At 36.1% G+C, this 19,633-nt stretch overlaps 2 protein-coding genes across 2 annotated transcripts; one reads left to right on the forward strand and one right to left on the reverse strand.

The window, feature by feature from the left end:
• Positions 1-3,687: 3,687 nt before the first annotated feature.
• On the forward strand, positions 3,688-4,926 carry LOC131601714 (F-box/kelch-repeat protein At3g06240-like). Its single transcript, XM_058873585.1, has one exon. The coding sequence runs from the start codon at positions 3,688-3,690 to the stop codon at positions 4,924-4,926; it is 1,239 nt and encodes a 412-aa protein (XP_058729568.1).
• A 379-nt stretch (positions 4,927-5,305) lies between these two features.
• Positions 5,306-10,924, reverse strand: LOC131601090 (AP2-like ethylene-responsive transcription factor At1g16060). Its single transcript, XM_058872821.1, has 8 exons — positions 10,674-10,924; positions 10,466-10,548; positions 10,321-10,329; positions 10,106-10,194; positions 9,619-9,692; positions 9,460-9,510; positions 8,490-8,566; positions 5,306-7,148 (listed from the first exon to the last, which is right to left on the reverse strand). Exons 1-8 carry the CDS (start codon positions 10,832-10,834, stop codon positions 6,691-6,693), a joined length of 1,002 nt encoding a protein of 333 aa, XP_058728804.1. The 5' UTR covers positions 10,835-10,924; the 3' UTR covers positions 5,306-6,690.
• Positions 10,925-19,633: the final 8,709 nt, after the last annotated feature.

Here is a 19,633-nt window from a genome sequence, read left to right on the forward strand (position 1 = left end):
TAATATATGTCCGCTTATTTAATATTTGCCGCTTATTTGTTTTTTTTTTTGTAACAGGAGAGAGAGCCACTGAAAATGGTGAACCACGCCCGCAAGATTTTCGGTCTGTTTAAACCAGCAGCTCAGTGGTTTAACGACCATGTGCGAGGTTCAGGGCTTTGCGGGCTCTGCATGACGGGTTACACCACCATCAGCACCGGCATGCAGGGGGCATTTGTGGAGCGCTGACACAAAGAGACGTCTTCTTTCCACTTGCCGGTTGGGGAGATGACGATCACCTTGCATGATGTGCAGTGTCTTCTCCACCTGCCCATCAGGGGGCCGCTGTTGACCCACTCCCGGATCCAGAGGGTAGAGGCCATTGAGTGGATGGGGCTCTATTTAGGCATGGAGCCCGAAGTTGCTGAGTTTGAGTGCGCCACGACATCTGGCCCTCATATCCGGTTCACCACTTTGAGCCAGTATTTTGAGCACCACCTGTACGCGGAGGCTGAGACTGAGGCTGAGGGTGACGAGCTGTTCACACAGTATCACCGCGGTTGCGCTCTTCGGTGCTGGTACATGCATGTGGTAGGCGCTGCATGCTTTGTGGATAAGAGTGCCAGGTACGTCGACGTGACCTACCTCCGCTACTTCATGGACCTGGATACCGTTCACCAGTGGAACTGGGGGGCAGCTACTCTGGCATATCTCTACCAGAAGCTGAATGAGGCCTCCAACTAGAGGACGAGGCAGCTGGTCGGATCCTGCACACTGCTTACGGTACGTTTTATCTTAACACATTATCGTATTTATTTATTTATTTATGTTTCGCATTTATTTTTAATACATTATTGTGTTTGTGTTTCAGAGCTGGATCATCTCCTACTTCTCCCGCATCCACGGCTTCCGCTACGATCCTGACTATGTGAAGGTCATGCCCAGGGCCGCCAGATACGCTCTCCAGAGGGGGAACGATGCGGTGGGACCATACCGCTTGTACCTGGACCGCACGATGCACGACGACGTCACCTGGAGGCCGTTCGCCGACTATGCTCAGATTGTCCCCTTCGACGGGGTTGCTCTATATTCAGGCTGGTTGGCATGCGGGACCGGCATCATGGTCCGGTATCTCCCGGAGCGGTGCATGCGTTAGTTTGGGTTCGTGCAGATGATACCGAGGTCACCCTTCGAGGCTGCTCCTGACACAGTGACCAGAGTGCAGCTCATTGCCATATGGGAGGACTGGCAGCATCATGTGGTACCGGAGGAGTATCGTCGCTTGCGGGTCACCCAGGACTGGCACAGTGTGGAGGGATACGTCACATGGTTCTACCGGGTGTCTCATCCTCTCTTGAGACCCGACGTTCCCGGCGCTCCTAGGCCAGCACACGAGGAGATCCTGGAGAACCGGCAGGCGGAGGATGACCACGCCATTGATCTCCTTCCGATCTGCCAGCGGATAGCGATGCTTGGGCGGGACGCCTTGGATCGGGGTGTCGTTCTTCAGGGCGGTCCAGATGCAGTCGCCGTGATGGACACGATCGTCACTGATGTGGGCCGTGCGGCGGGGTACAGGCGGCAGAGGAGGGCCCAGGGTGAGAGGGTTAGGCACACCCAGTAATGATGGGGTTTATTTATTTTTTGATTTTGGATTGTATATTTAGCACACTATTTTTATTTATTTCGGTTTGTATATAATATTTTCATATTAGTATTTTTTTTGTTTATTTATCATTTTAGTATTTTCAGTCTATCTATTGTTTATTTTATTTGCCGGTGACATTTAATTAAAATGCGGTTGCGTTTAATTAAAATGCGAGACTATTTAAGAAAAAAAAAACACAGTTTCTGCATAATTCGGAAATGAACTTCCGAATTCACCCATGAGGTGTTTTCGGAAGTGCATCTCCGAAGAAACCCCCCATGAGGTGTTTTCGGAGATGAACTTCCGAATTATGGAAATTTTTTTTAAAAAAAAGCGCTTCAGAAGTTCATTTTCGAAGTAGGGGTAGTTTGGGCTTTTCGCTAGGGGTGACCCCCCATAGGAGGTGGGTAAAGAAAAAACCAATAAAAATATAAGGGGTGTCTTGTATCTCTAAATGCATCATTATAAATTTTCAAAAAATAGTTTGAATATGCATGTCTGAAAATACTCTAAAGACGTGTTGGATCTGCGTTTCTAAAAACATGACTCGACATAATGGTTGGAAGAAACAAAATTATTTTTGACTTTTTTTGAAAAAAATTAATATTGGTTTGATCTATAATTTAGTTAAACCATTAATAAACACGCAAACGAAAAACAATAAAGAAATCACAATGAAGTCACGCGACTCCTCGGAGCAGAGCTAAATGCTCCTGCCAGGTGTTGACGCACGAGTAAGGCAACTCCTTGGAGCAGAACTAAATGCTCCTGCCACTTTCTCTCTCCCGCGGAGGATGACCTCATCCTTGTGTCCTTCTAGACTGTCCAGCTCTCTTACGCCGAGCAGATGCTGTCTAGCTTGGCCTGCCAAGTGCCAAAGTCTCAGTCTAGGATTCTTAGCCATTTTTCTGGAAAAAAACATTAATTAAAGGGAAGTCATGGAACAAATATGAAGAAAAAAACAGTCAGGCAACATTACGGATGGGCTTATTTGAAAATTACTCAAAGGTGATTTCAAATATGTACATACGAAAACTCCTGCAAACAACCATGGATGAACAAGTTCTTGTTCTTTCCCTAAATGCCCCAATAAACTTTAAATAATGACCCAAACAGTCTCATTTCCCAAATCAAACTTCTATCTAATGATTTTAAGTGATAATAAATTACCTATTACATACACGCAATGTACAATAAATGATTTGGAGAAACTTACTCAAATTTAGAGCTTTTGGAAACTTGTTGACATGAAAAGAAACACTTGCTTCAATAACACTCACTTCTTCAAACTCTCGGAAGCACTTGCTTCGGTAACTTGCTGAAAGATGGGATATGAAGAATTTGAGTGTTTGTGTGAATAGAAAGAGTAGAAAGCATAGAAGAAGGAGGAGTTATGTCGGTGCCAAATACATACTTAAAATCAGCTCGGAGATGCATCTTCGAAAAACCCTAACCTTAAATTATAGGGTTGATTCGAAGATGCACATGTGAAATCTCCCTTATCTCGACAAAAAAGTCATTTCGGAGATTCATATCCGAAAACCCCTATAAATATATGTGATGTGGTGAATTCGGATATACATATCTAAATATTAGGAGTATTTTGAAATTTTCGCCAAAAACCTCTAAGAAAACATAAAGGTGTATTAAGTATTTTCCAAAATACATTTCGTCGACGTGTTTTTATTTGGTTGCGATAGGCAGGCTAAGCCCAAATCAATAAACAAAACTTAATCAATGCTATTAGAGTCGCTATGTAAAACTAATTTTTTTTAATATAAAACCCATATACGCCATCTTGTTGGATCATAATTGTAACAAATTTATTATTTTTCTCATTAAAAAATCTCTCATTCTATATAAACTTATGTTTCACCGCTAGAGTACATAGTATAGTATAAGGTTAGGGTGATTTAAGCAATTGATAGGGTGATTTAAGCAATTGATAGGGTGATTTAAAAATGAATAAAAAAAATTGAAAAATGACAAAAAAAAACCAAAATCTCGGTCGTAATTGTTTGGCCATCGTATCTCTGTGTGAGGTGTGAAGTGAGTCAGAGATGGAGAAAGGTTCAGCAGCGAGTTCGGCGATTGAAGAGAGAAATGTAAGAAACAAAATTCATATTCCTGATGATCTTGCAATTTCCATTCTATCAAAATTACCTGTTAAATCCTTGAAGCGTTTTCAATGTGTACGCAAATCATGGTCACTCATGTTTGAAAACCCTATTTTTATGAACATGCTCCGCAATCATTTTTCATCTAATAACCATTCTCATTATAGTCATACATTTCTCTTCCTAACTGCGGTTGATCCGCCTCTTTCGCATGGCGGCGCGTTCTATTTGCTCTCGTCCGACGGCGACAAGTTTGAGAATATAATCAAATTTGATTTGCCACCTCCATTGCAAGATGATGACACTTCACTTTATATTTTAGGTTCAGTTTGTATTAACGGTATTATATGCATCGGCCAAAAGACTAGTAAAGGACCGGTAAATTCTTTTCGTGCTGTATTATGGAATCCGGCTACCTCCGATTTTCTTGTTATTCCTTCTAGTCCTGATGAGAATGTACTCCCATATCGGGATCCGTATTTTGAATTTAATGGATTTGGTTATGATCATATCAGAGACGACTATAAGTTGATTCGATATGTATCTTTTTTTCCTGTAACCGACGAAGATGAAGATATGCCGTTGGAAGATAAATCCTATGAACCCGTGTTGGAGATATATAGTTTTAGAAGTAACTCTTGGAGGATACTCGAGATCGATATGCTTGATAATATTCGTGATTTTTCTTATGGTCAACCGTGGACAGGAGTCTACTTGGATGGAGTTTGTCATTGGTTGGGTACTAGAGGTATATATGGGAATGAAGGTTGTTTGGTGTCATTTGATTTGAGCAATGAGGTGTTGATTATGACACCTATATTAGACATGGATGAAACCTGTGATTTGATATATATAGACAGACACTTAGTGGTGTTAAACGAGTCGGTTGCTTTGATCTCAAATTGTTTTAAATCTACTACTTTTCACATTTCAATTTTGGGTGAACTCGGCGTTAAGGAATCATGGATCAAACTCTTTATTGTTGGGCCCATACCTTTTACTGAATACCCCGTTGGAGTTGGGAAGAAGGGTCACATTTGCTTCAAACAAGAAAACAATGAACTAGTCTGGCTTGATTTAAACACCCAGGTAACATCAAAGATTGGTGTTAAGGGAGTGATATATGGTTCTCAGATAGGAGTTTATAAGGAAAACCCTTCTTTCAACTGGAGGATTTCATAGTTAGTTGTTTTCTTGTTTATGACTGTGGTCATTTGGATTTCCAGCATGTATGCCTACTGGCTTCTCAACTGTACACTCCATAATTATTATTATTAAGCATATGAAAAATTATGAAGCCATTTGATTATATATATGTATTATGAATTTTGCTTTATTGATATTTTTTGATGGTTTACTTTCTTTCTATTGAATGTCTCCTATAATGATTATATTTCAAACTTAAAAATGGATTGCTGCATCAATTTAAGGTGTTGCTTTTAAGTGTTTATTACACTGGTATTTTTGTGTCATTTATCAATGTGGATTGAACTCCTTATTAACTTTGTAGATATTTCTGACTTGTGTTTAACGGATAGTGTGCCATTCAATGCAGTAGTACTTTTGCAAAGAAAAAGTACAGAAAACTATTGAAAGGAATACAAGTTGAGCTTAACTTTGGGATACTATAATAGTTCAGTTGAGGGTGTAGTATAAATCTGTGTGTTGTCTTAATAAAATGGTCTTTCTGGATAAATCATACTGATTTGACAAATAAACTGTTTCCAAAGTGATTTGCTAGAAACCTCTGTTGTCAGAAAGTTGCAATGAAGACTTCCAGTTCCAGAGATGATTTGTTATAGTATTCGTGGTTTAGCCTCTAAGAACAAGAAAATGGTTTGCTAGAAACCATTTTCTTGTTCTGCCACACTTTCTTGTTCTTAAGATTTGTCTGAGCTCAATTGAATTTCTCGCAAACTACATTTTGCACTCTTAGCCACGTTTTGCTGGATGTGAACCTGAGCTGTTGAACATCTATAAAAGAGTTCCTGAATATAAAAGCAATATGTGTCATGTGAATCATACATGAATAGATTCATGTTCATGTGATAAATGCATAACTAAGGTTTCATGTGATAAAAAATGAGTAATGGCAAATCAGAAGCGCAACAATCCTTTGCTTTCCATTATTCTTTTTCTGACTCATGCCTGGAATACCAACTAAGGTTTCTGATATTGGTCACAAAATTAAGCAACAGAACACCTAAGGCATCACAGTCCCAGACGGCACCTGATGCATCCCAGACCCGGACCGATGAGTCTGCACCTGCGGCACCTTAGAATTTTGGAGAAGGTCTGTCAAACTTATCACTACTGCCTCTTTATCTGGACCATGTTGTCAGACATATCTAGAACGAAGAGGTAAAATTTAGTTGAAGCTGTTGCAGGCAGAGCATATGTTGGTTGGTGGTGCATTTGTTGTGTATGTTTCCTTAACATTTAGTGATGTTGCTCATCACCAGTTTTGGTATTATGATTTTGGTAAGTGAATCTGCTTATTTGATGCCGAATTTGAAATTGAATTTCATGCTGCGGTGTTTAATGCCAAATTTGGAATTGAAATTGATGACAGCACATATCACATGGTACTATACTTATTTTAGGCACATCACCCCTTAAAGTTAAGTAATTAACAAAAATTGAAACTTATAGGGAAAGGTATGCAATTTATATATTTATAAAATTAAAAACTCATTTAAACAAAATAAAAACTATTGAATAGACTATAACATATGAAGAAAGAATATATGATGGAGAGGAGACATACATATGATAAAACTAAATTGTTAATATAAAACTCTTACATGCCATCTTGTTGGATCATAATTGTAACAAATTATTCTTTTTTCTCTTTAAAGAATCTTCCATTCTATATATTTGTTTACTCATATTTTTTTGTTGCTAATTTCCTTGTCATCTATTTTTGGTTGATGAACCTTGTTCTAATCAAGCATCAAGCTCATAATGAAAAATGGGTGCATCAATTGAGCTCAATTCACCAAATATCAAGTCGTCATCATTCTCGTTGTAGATACTTGAATATTGAGTTTCAAAGATCGTTTGAATATCTTCAGGAAAATTCCGATGAGGCTGATTTAACTCGACAAGTGATGGAGTATAACTATCTTCAACCGATGACGGGGATGTAGTATTTTGTAACATTTCTTCGAATTTTGATGAGTTTAAGATAAGATCGACTGCTGAAGATGTCGTTGATGTGTCACTTGCATCAACTAGTTCTTGATTAAGATCTAACTCTTGATTATTATTGCTAGGGTTTTGATTATGATTGCTATTGCTATCATTATTGATATAACAACTAAGATCAAAATTTGTAACCGCGTTAAGTCCTCTGTACTCTATTGCTGCCATGTCATATGCTCTCGCTGCTTCTTCTTGTGTAGCTGTTCCATCAAATATAAATAATATAAGTACATTAGTCAATTGAGTCAAAAGAAGTGGGAGAAAAATAGTAGAAAAACTCTAGTGCAATTTTATAAATCATAGTATGAGTAAAAAAAATTAAAAGAGTGAAGAGTAGTCAATTAATACGTCTATAGATATAGTTTGAATAAAAAAAGATAGAGTAAAGGAATGATATGATCATTAGTATAAAAAAATAAATAGGTTTACTGAGCAGTTGAAGTTTGGTGATCAATATTACAACCTACTAGATTTGATTGCATGTTATGTTTTGACCTTAGCATTATTCTACTATTTTTGAGTATGTAATGTAGGACCATTTTGAAAATATAGTAGGTATTATTTTCTTGTTGGCATTTCAAGGCAGGCACCGTTCAAATAGATTCCCTCTACTTTTTTTAATAGGGTGACAAATTTAGATGATGGCTTCAATTGCGAGTCAAAATTTAAGTGTTTGGTTCAAAGATTTATTCAAAGTATACAGAAAAATTTATATGATAGATGATCCATATATTTAATTTAATATGTTTAATGTCTTTATGTTTTGAATAAAAAGATGTATTTTATAGAAAAATGGGCAATATACTGTTTATTCTCTGTCGATCAATCACGATCACGTATACACCTAAATCATACTGTTATATTTAAATTACTTATATGATATGACAAAATATTATATTGAGTAATGCTAACATGTGCCCTAAGGGCACATGTTAAAACCTAAATAAAGAAACTTTATCTTGGAACTTGTGTAATGAATTAATTACAAATATATAATTAATTTTATTTTTTATTTTATTCAAGAATTTTTTTCTAAATATAAGGGCACATGTTAGCATTACCCTAATATATTTTTCAGTGTAAAATTTCCGATAGGAACCACTTCTTTTTAACTTAAATTATTTTTGTTGGTATTAATATATTTTATAATGCTAATAATAAGTGTGAAAAATTGACTAAATATTTTAAATTATTATAGAAAAATATTTTATTTTTTTGATTTTGCTTCCACGTGTCATAAGGACACATGAGACTTATAAATGCAACCAAATCCAAATATGTAGAGCCATACATCAAAGTCCATAAAAATGGGAAAGAATGATACCCTAAAATTCATGAAAATGACTTTTTCTTAGTTTGGTTTTCTTAAAACCATTTTCCGTCCAAATTAAATGTTTGTCTCACTCTTTGGAATATTTGTTTTAATATATTAATATTGGTATTTTTTTGTTATATGAAATATCAAATGAAAATATATTAGACAAGGGTCTTATGATATAATTTTGACACAATGGAAATAATGATAGAGAGGGTATAATTACCATAGGTTCCAAGGTATAAATATTTGTTGCCAAAGACTCTTCCAATTCGAGCTTCCCATCTTCCATTGTGGTGGTGTCTAAATATTTTGAAAATTAAAATAAAAAAGTAAGAGAATTTGCCACCAAATTAATTACTCAAGCATAAATATATGGATGGGGATATATAAATGTCAATAGGAATGGTATGGACCATAATGGTGGTGGCTACCCATTTGTCACCCACTAACTTGCATAGAAAAATTGACAAGATTCAACCTAAAATTTATCATATGCATTTATTTGTATAGTTAACCACTTCATTTAATAAAAAAAAATTTAGAGTAACTAAATACTTTTTTTTAAACTAATCAGTTCCGATCAACATAATAAGCCGATTAATATGATTTTATAATTTAGAAGGACGATTCATTAATCAAGTTTTATTTTTATAAAAAAATTGAACTCAAGTAAGTAGTATTCGAACGATTCATTTTTGCTGATTAATCTAATTTTGTAATTTAGAAGAACGGTTTATTTTCTACATTATTATTACATTAACTTTATGAATAACCGACCACGTGGGTATCATGGGTTAATCTATAATAGTATTGCCTTGCCTATAGGTTATGCTCAATGCAAATTGCAAAGTGCAAACCGACCTAAAACACTATTGATTGATATTGATAGAATATGATATAAAAAAGTATAATGGTGAATTATAAGTATATCTCATCCAAAATGAAAATTATTAAATCTTAAAAAGAAACATAATATTTTCCTTTTTTATATGTTCCATTATTATAATAAATTGGTTCGCACCTATATTATTTTGGGTGTGGCCCACTTTCTAAACTCAATAAAAACACTGTTAATTCATTTTATTGACATTAATGATCAAACAATAGTGAAGAGATTCAAAACATTACAAAATGGTTGCATTTAGTAGTTCTCAACAAAATAATAATCATGGCATTTAAAATACTTTATGTACCTTGCTACACCTCTGTATTTTGAGACTCCTCTTGAAAATCCACTGCTTTTTCTGCATATTATAAATTCATTCATAAATACCATATTAATAAAATTAATCTAAATCCTTCATTTTTCATCTATGGAGAATATAATTCTGTAAATATTTTATTAACCAAACCTTCTTAAGGATCCAATATATTCTTCTTTTGATTGTCCTTCCATCTCTTTGAGCTCCTCTTGATAATTTGATACCTAAAAACATATTTATATATATATAAGAAACTCATAATTATTTATATATATATATATATATATATATATATATATATATATATATATATATATATATATATATATATATATATATATATATATATATATATATATATATATATATATATATATATATATATATATATATATATATATGGTTTTTCCAAATATATGAAAGATGAATCAAATATCAATTTGAAGAGATGATAAAAAATTTCTTTCAGCTTAATCGGAGGTCGTTGAAAACTTAACCCTGATCACATAACATTGTTATATATTTATTTAATTAAAATTTTTGTCGTCTATTATGATCTTTTATATTCGATGATTAGTCTATACAGTTGCGCACAAAAAATATTCAACTAAAATATATAAAAGATGAGAAAATTTACTTGAAAGTTGAGAATTGTGGTTTGGCCCCAATACTTCAATGCTGCCAAGTCATAGGCACGTGCTGCAGCTTCTTCATCATCATAAGCACCTAAATTAAAAACCCAACTTTTTACTCAATTATTAAATCTTTTGATCCCACTATCCTCTATCCACTTTCAATTCTCAACAACAATTTTATTCAAAATCAAAATAATTAAGACAACACTAATCATACCTAGATATACTGCATCCATTGATTTCCATTGCCATTATATAAAAAACATCAAATCAAACAAATGAATGAGATCAAAATAATAAAACTTAATAAAAAGAAAATTAATTAAGAATTAATTAATTAATTAATTAATTAATTAAATTACCTTGTCTTCCTTTCTTGCTTTGTGATTGATTCCAACAATTCTTATCCCACAAATGAGCTTCATATCTACCAGTCCATCTATGTCTAAAACAATAATATGAATAAAACCCATTTTAGAGGACACAAAAACATAAAGAAAAAGATGAAAAAGATCAAATTTGAATTAAATAATTAATTAAAATAAATATATAAATATATGTATATATAACCTTGTGACACCTCTATAAATAGAGCTTCTTTGTGGAGGTGAGTTTCTTGGGATGCTTTTACGTTTACGTTTCACCATGGTGGTAGAAGAAGAAGAAGATGAAGTAGTAGTAGTAATAGTAGAGGAAGAAGAAGAAGTGGTTTTTTGAGATCTCTTAGCCATGAGTGAATAGAAGATCAGAGATGAACACTGCACTAGATACGCTTACAGTTCGAAGAGTGATGGAAGGGACATAGTTATATAAATATATGACTAAGTCATCCAATAAAAATGGGCATTAATTAATTTATTTATAAATAGTGGAGCAGAGTGAAAAAGTAGGTCTAAATCTTTATTTCTATCTCTTCATTTTATTTTTTTTTATTATTATTTTTTTAATTGAGAATTATTTTGAGTCAAGTGTTATACTTTTACACTCAATTAATTTTTATATTATTATTGTATTTTTGAATGACTACAAAATAGTGTTGTTGGTAGTTGAGTTGAAAGAATTCAAGATGGGAAAGTGAAGGTTAAGGTGAAATTGTCAAGAGATATATATGTTCATCCATGGACCATGGTTTCTACCTATTAAAGAATTGTTTGTGTATTTTTAATATTATTTTGTAGTCCTTCTTTTATTAGGTAAGGTATAAGGGTTTTGAATTTGCAAATAGTGTGGCTCTATAAGGTATTTGGGTAATTGTAAATTTTAGAATTTTAGACAATTTAAATATTCTATATACTAGTCTTTTAGATCAAGATAAACAAATAAATTTCATTAATATAGTAAGATAACAAATATATATACATCAAGTTCTTAATCACTTTAGGTATAAATATTAGATTTAGCTAATAGACATACAATGCTTCCTTAAACACTAATACTTAATCACTTAGGTATACATGATTAAATTTATCACTTTCGGTATAAGAAATTTCATTCATTATGATCAATCGTTAGTTAGTCCAGTGGTGATTGGCGCTGGACTTGGTAGGAAGAACCGCGGTTCGATCTCCCGCAACTGCGATCGGGAGGAGGATGAAACCACTTGATGTCAGAACTCGCGGTGGTATAAAGCCAAAAAAAATTCATTCATTGTGAGACTTAGACATAAGTTTTATAGTTATTTGTAGACATGTACCATTAGTATTAGTTTTGGTCTCCACTATCACGATATCACACATCATATGCAAACATTAAACAAGTTAATTAAATGGAACATTTTTCAACATATTTCTTATTTTGTTTAAATTTTTTATTATATCAACTAATCGTTAGTTGATTTGGTAGTGATTGACGTTGGACTTCGTAGAGAGGACCACAATTTGATCATCCGCAACTGCAATCGGGAGAGGGTGAAATCATTTGATGCCTGAACTGACCTCGAATCATATTAGACAGTCCATTGGGTCATATACTCACTACTACAGAAAATATCTTTCATCAAATAATATTACAACGACTTTTCGTTAACCATGGTAGAATCTCGTTTTTGGACTTTTTTTGTTTTACTAAAAGATATTTCACTATGAAGATTCCATATGTTAGGATCCCTTTTTCGTCCACTCCTTTCAATTTTCATATCCCCCTGATAAAACCTTCTATCACTGATAATGGTGGATTTGCTCCAAGAACATAACAAACAGTTGATGAGTTCCAAAACTCAATTTCATCTTCTATGTCTTCAAGTTCAATTTTTACTCTTTTTTCAGGAATTTGGGGTTTCGTATTGCCTACTTCCTCAAATTTCTCACTCAAGTTTTCCGTCGCCAAATTCAGAATTGGAGAAGTTAGGATTTTACCTTTGTTGATGCTCTTAGCACATTCCTCCTCATTAGTGTTTAAGAATTCTATGATTCTACGCTCTGTTGTGCCATCAATTCTCCTTCCAGTCGGTGTTCCCATGTATTCTTCTGAGCTTTCTATGTTTTCTTCGAACTCGATTGGTTTTATCCCCATGATTTTTGCCAAGGATATCGTTTTCTTTCCATCTGTTGTTGATTTCAAGCCTCGTTTCTTCTTCTTCGGTTTCCCGTGCGAGTGTTTGTCATTGCTCCAACCTGAGGCACACCTCTGATTGAGATCGTCCTGCGGAAGGCAAAAATTCTTTCGATCTAGTCCCTAATTCAAAAATTAGGAGTTTAAACCTTCACAGTTGGTCTCTCCGCCCTAGAAAAACCAGTTACGAATCAACAAAACCACCGTCAGAGTTGCAACCACCGCACCGGAGTAGGGTTATGTCGTACCGATAATAGATTTAGTTTCGCCGGAAATCTCCAGAGCTCAATATCACTAGCTTGATTACAATTATCAACTTTTATTTCTTTTTCATAGCATTATAAACCAGATGAACTTCGGATCTTTTTCAATTAATCCCTTTTGAATTTAATTAAAAAAATTAAATCGCTTTGAAAATAAAAGAGTTATGAATAATATATGAGATTAATTGTTATGCATAGTCATGATCGCGACTTTGCGTGTCTATTAGTCGGGATAACTGCAAGTGCACAGTCGTGTCGTGTAGTTTTAAAAGATATCGAATCCACAGGGACTATAAATCGACCTACCGTTATCTAAAGTTACTATGTAAAGCTAAGGCTAATGATATTTGGGTTGTTTCTAAAGAAATGAAAATAAACTCTTAATTCTAAGAATATAATAATAAACAGATATCAATATGTTCAGATTCTAATTAAATCAAAAGTCTTTACTAACTATGTTATTTAAAAGTCATCCTCTCAAACTCTCGCTCTATTGATTCAGACTACGATCATAACTCATAATGTACGCTCTCGCCATTCCACCACATTTAGAAACGCTTTTTGAAAACATCATAATTAATAAAATGCTCGCTTCATGAAGACGTTGCCTACTTAAATCTCCTAATCTCAAACTCTCGCTCTGTTGACTCGGATCATGCTAGTAACGTACGCTCTCGCCATCCCGTGTCGGGTTTAAAAACACTTTTTTGAAAGTAAATAAATTCTAATCAGTTTTAATACGCTTTCGCCATCCTTAAAACTAATGTCCTATGTCTACTATCCAGTTAAGAGTCTCAAACTCTCGCTCTGTTGACCTTAACCTTTATTAGTTCTAAAACCTCAAACTCTCGCTCTGTTGGTTTTATAACTTTATCAAATTAAATTAGACACAAAACCAGAAACGAGTGATTTTTAATAAAACGTAATTAAGCCAATTTATTTCGGATCCCTACGATTAAATTACTTTACATACCGACATCTAAATAAATTAGCCAGACATACATACTTAAAGAAACAAACATGAAATTATAATTATTAAACATGGAATTATAATTATTAAACAAGAAATTATAATTACTAACCATGAACGTGTGCGTATTTAGATTTATAATGATAAAACAATATTATAAGAACAAGAAACTAAAATAATTGCAAATAAATAAACCTGGAAGTAAAGCAGACGAAACAAACTTGAATAAAATTACGAACAAAGTTGTGAAAAACGATACCAATAACAAAGTATAATAGGGAATTAGGGAACAGAAGAAGAACACAAGAATTGGTTATAACTGCTATTCTTTTACTTTCTCTTAAAACAAGATTACAAGTTTACAAGAATAACAAATAACCTCTCTCACCCTAAATTAGGATTTGCAGCTTAGCAATGATGAGAGACTAGTATGCTATTTATAATAAAACCTAACATACTAACTAATGGGCTTTTTCAGCAAGGCCCATTACACAAGCCAACTTAATAAACAGGCTAACTTAACAAATTAGGGTTTAAACACTAAAACCTAATTTAACATGCTAACAACCCTAGCATCTTCGACATCTGCATGCTAGACCCATCTTCGACTACAGCATGCACACTTCGACACCAGCATGTGAACAATCCTTCGACTTCATGCTTAACTCTGTCGAACTGTCGAACCAAGAAGCTACCCTTCGACAATACTAGAGTTCGATCCAATATCTCACAAATCTCCACCTTGGACCTAACTCTACAACGTCAAGGAACAGACTAACTTTCTTCATGCAGCTTTATCAACTGCATACAGTGGAAAAACTTGCAACTCGGCAATGTCTTGGTGATCATATCAGCAGCATTGTCTTCAGTCGAAACCTTCAGCACTTGGACTTCTCCACGCTCGATTACTCCTCTGACGAAATGCAGCCTCACATCAATGTGCTTAGTTCGCTCATGATAGGCTGAATTCTTCGACAGGTGTATTGCACTTTGACTATCACATTTAACAGTGATACCTCGACCTTGAAGTTTCAGCTCCTTCGCAAAACCTTCAAGCCACAATGCTTCTTTCACAGCTTCAGTTAGGGCAATATACTCCGCTTCAGTGGTTGATAGAGCAACAACCTTCTGAAGTGTTGCTTTCCAACTAATTGCAGTGCCAAACATAGTGAAAACATATCCAGAAATAGATTTTCTGGAATCCATACAACCTGCATAATCAGAGTCGACATGTCCTTCTATTACTGCTTTACTATCTTTACCCAAGGCTCCACCATAAATTAGGACTCTATTCAGAGACCCATTTATGTACCTTAAAATCCACTTCAATGCTTGCCAGTGAGCCTTTCCAGGGTTCGCCATATACCTGCTTACAAGACTTACTGCATATGCTATGTCGGGTCTAGTACAGACCATAGCATACATCAAAGAACCAACTATATTAGCATATGGGATGCTATTCATATAGGCTCTTTCGACATCAGTACTGGGACACTGATCAATACTCAGCTTGAATTGAGGGTTTGTTGGAGTCACAACTGATTTCGAATTCGACATACCAAACTTTTCAAGAATCTTCCGTAGGTATGCCTCTTGAGATAAACATAACTTAGACTTCTTTCTATCTCTTCGAATGTCAATTCCAAGAATCCTGGAAGCAGCTCCCAGATCCTTCATATCGAACTCCTTATTGAGTTCAGCCTTCACCCTCGTCACATCTTCAACATTGTTGCTTGCTATGAGAATATCATCCACATGAAGCAACAAAATAACAAATGAATTACCAGGTCGAAATCTGAAGTAAACGCAGTGGTCGAACTGACTTCTAATGAAACTTATGCGTGCCATGAACTTGTCGAATCTCCTATTCCACTGTCGAGGAGATTGTTTCAGCCCATACAAAGATCTCTTTAACTTGCACACATAATCTTCCTTCCCCTTTTCGACATACCCTTCAGGTTGCCTCATCAGGATCGTTTCATCTAGATCACCATACAAGAACGCAGTCTTCACATCCATCTGTTCCAGTTCAAGATCGAACTGTGCCACCATGGCAAGCAACATTCAAATGGACCTATGCTTCACAACAGGAGAAAACACATCATTGAAGTCGACACCTTCTTTCTGAGTGAAACCCCTTGCAACTAACCTTGCCTTGTATCTTTTCGACGTCACTCCTTCAATTCCTTCCTTAACTTTGAAAATCCATTTACAGCTGACTAACCTTGCCCCATCAGGTTTCTTGATCAGTTCCCAAGTATGATTATCATGAAGAGATTTCATCTCATCATCCATGGCCTTCACCCATTCAGTCTTATTTCGACTCCTCATAACTTCCTTATAGTCTCTAGGTTCTTCGTCTAGAACCTCACTTGCAGAGATTAAGGCATAAGCTATAAGATCTGCATATCCAAGTCTTTGAGGTGGCTTGATGACTCTTCTCGACCTATCTCTCGACAATAGGTAGTCATCGTCAGTTTCCTCAACTTCAGCATCTTCTGCTTCTTCTTCGACTTCATCTGGGATATGCAATTCAGCATCAACATGCTCCACCTCAACAGGAATATCTACCTGTTCCAGCTCTTCGTCAGATGTTTCTGTACTTCGACAAACATCATCAGTTTTCTTAAAAGCCATTTCAGCTTCATTGAAAACTACATCTCGACTGGTGATACACCTCCTGTGACCTGGCTCTAGGCACCATAGCCTATAAGCTTTGACTCCTTCAGGGTATCCCATGAACATGCATTTCAGAGCTCTAGGTTCGACCTTGTCTTGCCTAATGTGAGCATAGGCTATGCAGCCAAATACTCTCAGTTTGTCGAGATCTGGTGGATGTCCCGACCAAACTTCTTCAGGTGTCTTCATATCTAACGCTGTCGAAGGACATCTGTTTATCAGATATGTTGCTGTCGAAACAGCCTCAGCCTAGAACACCTTCTTTAAACCGGCACTAGTCAACATGCATCTGACTCTCTCCAAAATAGTTCGATTAAACCTTTCAGCCAAACCATTTTGCTGTGGAGTACCTGCAGTAGTTCTATGCCTTGCAATACCAGAGGCAGCACAAAAACTGTCGAATGCCTCATTGCAAAATTCAAGGCCATTGTCGGTTCTCAACCTCTTGACTTTTCTGCCAGTCTGATTTTCAACCAGAGTCTTCCAACTTTTGAAATTCTCAAAAGTTTCATCCTTAGTCTTCTGGATGAATACCCATAATTTTCTGGAATAATCATCTACTATGGATAGAAAATACCTTGCTCCTGAATGTGATGGACACCTTGCAGGCCCCCAAAGATCAGCATGGATGTAATCAAGGGATCCATGTGTTCTTTGTTTGCCTTTGTTGAACTTCACTCTGCAAGATTTTCCAAGTACACAGGGTTCACAAAACTTCAGCTTTTCGATTTTGTCTCCACCAAGCAGATTTTGTTTCCCTAATTCGACCAGACCCCTTTCACTGACATGACCCAATCTCATGTGCCAGATTTCTGTTTTCGACAAAGGTTTCGTGGATGCAATATTTGTCGAACCACTTACAACTTCAGCCTCAAGGGTATACAAGCCTTGTTTCTTCACGCCTCTCAAAACTTCCTTCGAACCCTTCATGACTCTTAGGATACTTTTCTCTCCTTGGAAAACATATCCTTTCTTGTCGAATTCACCAAGAGAAAGCAGATTTCTCTTCAAATCAGGAACATACCTGACTTCAGTCAACAACCTTATTGACTCATCATGGAGCTTGAATCTCACAGATCCAACACCTGCAATCTTGCAAGCCTTGTTGTTTCCCAGCAATACTGATCCACCATCTTGATCACATAATTCCTCGAACAAGTCTTTGTTTGGAGTCATATGCCAAGTGCAACCTGAATCCATAATCCACTCCTTCTTAGAGTCACTGCTTGAAACCACAAGAACATCAGATGATTCGAAATCATCTTGAACAATGGCAGCGTTGCCATTATCCTTACCTCCATGATATTTCAAGCGTTCAGGGCACACCTTTCTTGTGTGACCCTCCTTCTTACAATGGTAGCATCGAATGCCAGATGCTTCGCCACTGTAAGTCTTCGACTGGCTTTTGCCTTTCTTCTTGTCGAACTTACCATCCTTTCGTAAGAGTTTTCCTTTAACGGCCAAACCTTCGCCAACAGTCGAAGGTTTATGCTCCTTTCGTTCATTCAAGTCCTTAGAGTACAAGGCTGATTGAACTTCTTCAAACGTCAGGGACTCCCTTCCATACAAGAGAGTTTCTTTGAAGTGAGCATGTGATCGAGGCAAAGAACACAATAGTAACAGCGCTTGATCTTCATCATCGATCTTCACATCAATATTTTCAAGATCAAGAATCAGCTTGTTGAACATATCCAACTGCTCAGCCAATACTTTATCTTCAATCATCTTGAATGAATACAAAGCTTGCTTCAGGTAGAGTCGATTTACCAGCGATTTGGTCATATACAAACTTTCAAGTTTCACCCATAACCCTGATGCCGTCGTCTCCTTTGATACCTGCCGGAGAACCTTATCACCAAGGCTCAACAAAATTGCGCTGTGTGCTTTCTCGATCATATTTGTCTTCTCCGCTGCCGTCAATTCTGCATTCATGGCTGCCTCTCCCTTCAATGCTTCCAAACAACCCTGCTGAACCAGTAGGGCTTTCATCTTCAAGCGCCACAGACCGAAATCATTCACTCCGGTGAACTTTTCAATCTCATACTTTGTTGAAGGCATCTTCTCCACGCTCACCGCACCAATTTGTTGTGAAAAATGATACCAATAACAAAGTATAATAGGGAATTAGGGAACAGAAGAAGAACACAAGAATTGGTTATAACTGCTATTCTTTTACTTTCTCTTAAAACAAGATTACAAGTTTACAAGAATAACAAATAACCTCTCTCACCCTAAATTAGGATTTGCAGCTTAGCAATGATGAGAGACTAGTATGCTATTTATAATAAAACCTAACATACTAACTAATGGGCTTTTTCAGCAAGGCCCATTACACAAGCCAACTTAATAAACAGGCTAACTTAACAAATTAGGGTTTAAACACTAAAACCTAATTTAACATGCTAACAACCCTAGCATCTTCGACATCTGCATGCTAGACCCATCTTCGACTACAGCATGCACACTTCGACACCAGCATGTGAACAATCCTTCGACTTCATGCTTAACTCTGTCGAACTGTCGAACCAAGAAGCTACCCTTCGACAATACTAGAGTTCGATCCAATATCTCACAGAATAAAATTACGAACAAAGCAAATCTTGAAACTTGAATAAAGCTTTGAAATAATGTCGGCAAGATTGTGATCCAAGAGTACATAAATTGTAGGCCTAAAACTAATGGTGTGGTAGTTCCTCAATGTGAGAAACTACCACTTTTACAAAGTGATAATTTATGCCTGAAACTATGAACAGCGCTTCCGCGCCTAAAACTTGGATGCCTTCAAATGAATGCTAAGACTCTTTTTATAGTGAATGACAATGGAGGTTACTCTCAGCATCATGTGAGAAGTAGTGGAGAGAGTGGAGATCATGGTGTGAGAAGTTGAGAAAATCTAGGAAGACTTGGAATTGTCCACGAAAATAGTGGAGAAAGTGGCGGGGTCCACGTGCTTTTGGAGACGGGCGTCTCTTAGTGGGCTAGGAGCTTGGAGACGTGGCAGTGGACTGGAGACGGGCGTCTCCCACTTGGAGACGTGGCTTGGATGATGGGGACGTGCGTCCCTTGAT

The sequence above is a fragment of the Vicia villosa genome, linkage group LG5, assembly GCF_029867415.1.
Source record: "Vicia villosa cultivar HV-30 ecotype Madison, WI linkage group LG5, Vvil1.0, whole genome shotgun sequence".
Classification (NCBI taxonomy): Eukaryota; Viridiplantae; Streptophyta; class Magnoliopsida; order Fabales; family Fabaceae; genus Vicia; species Vicia villosa.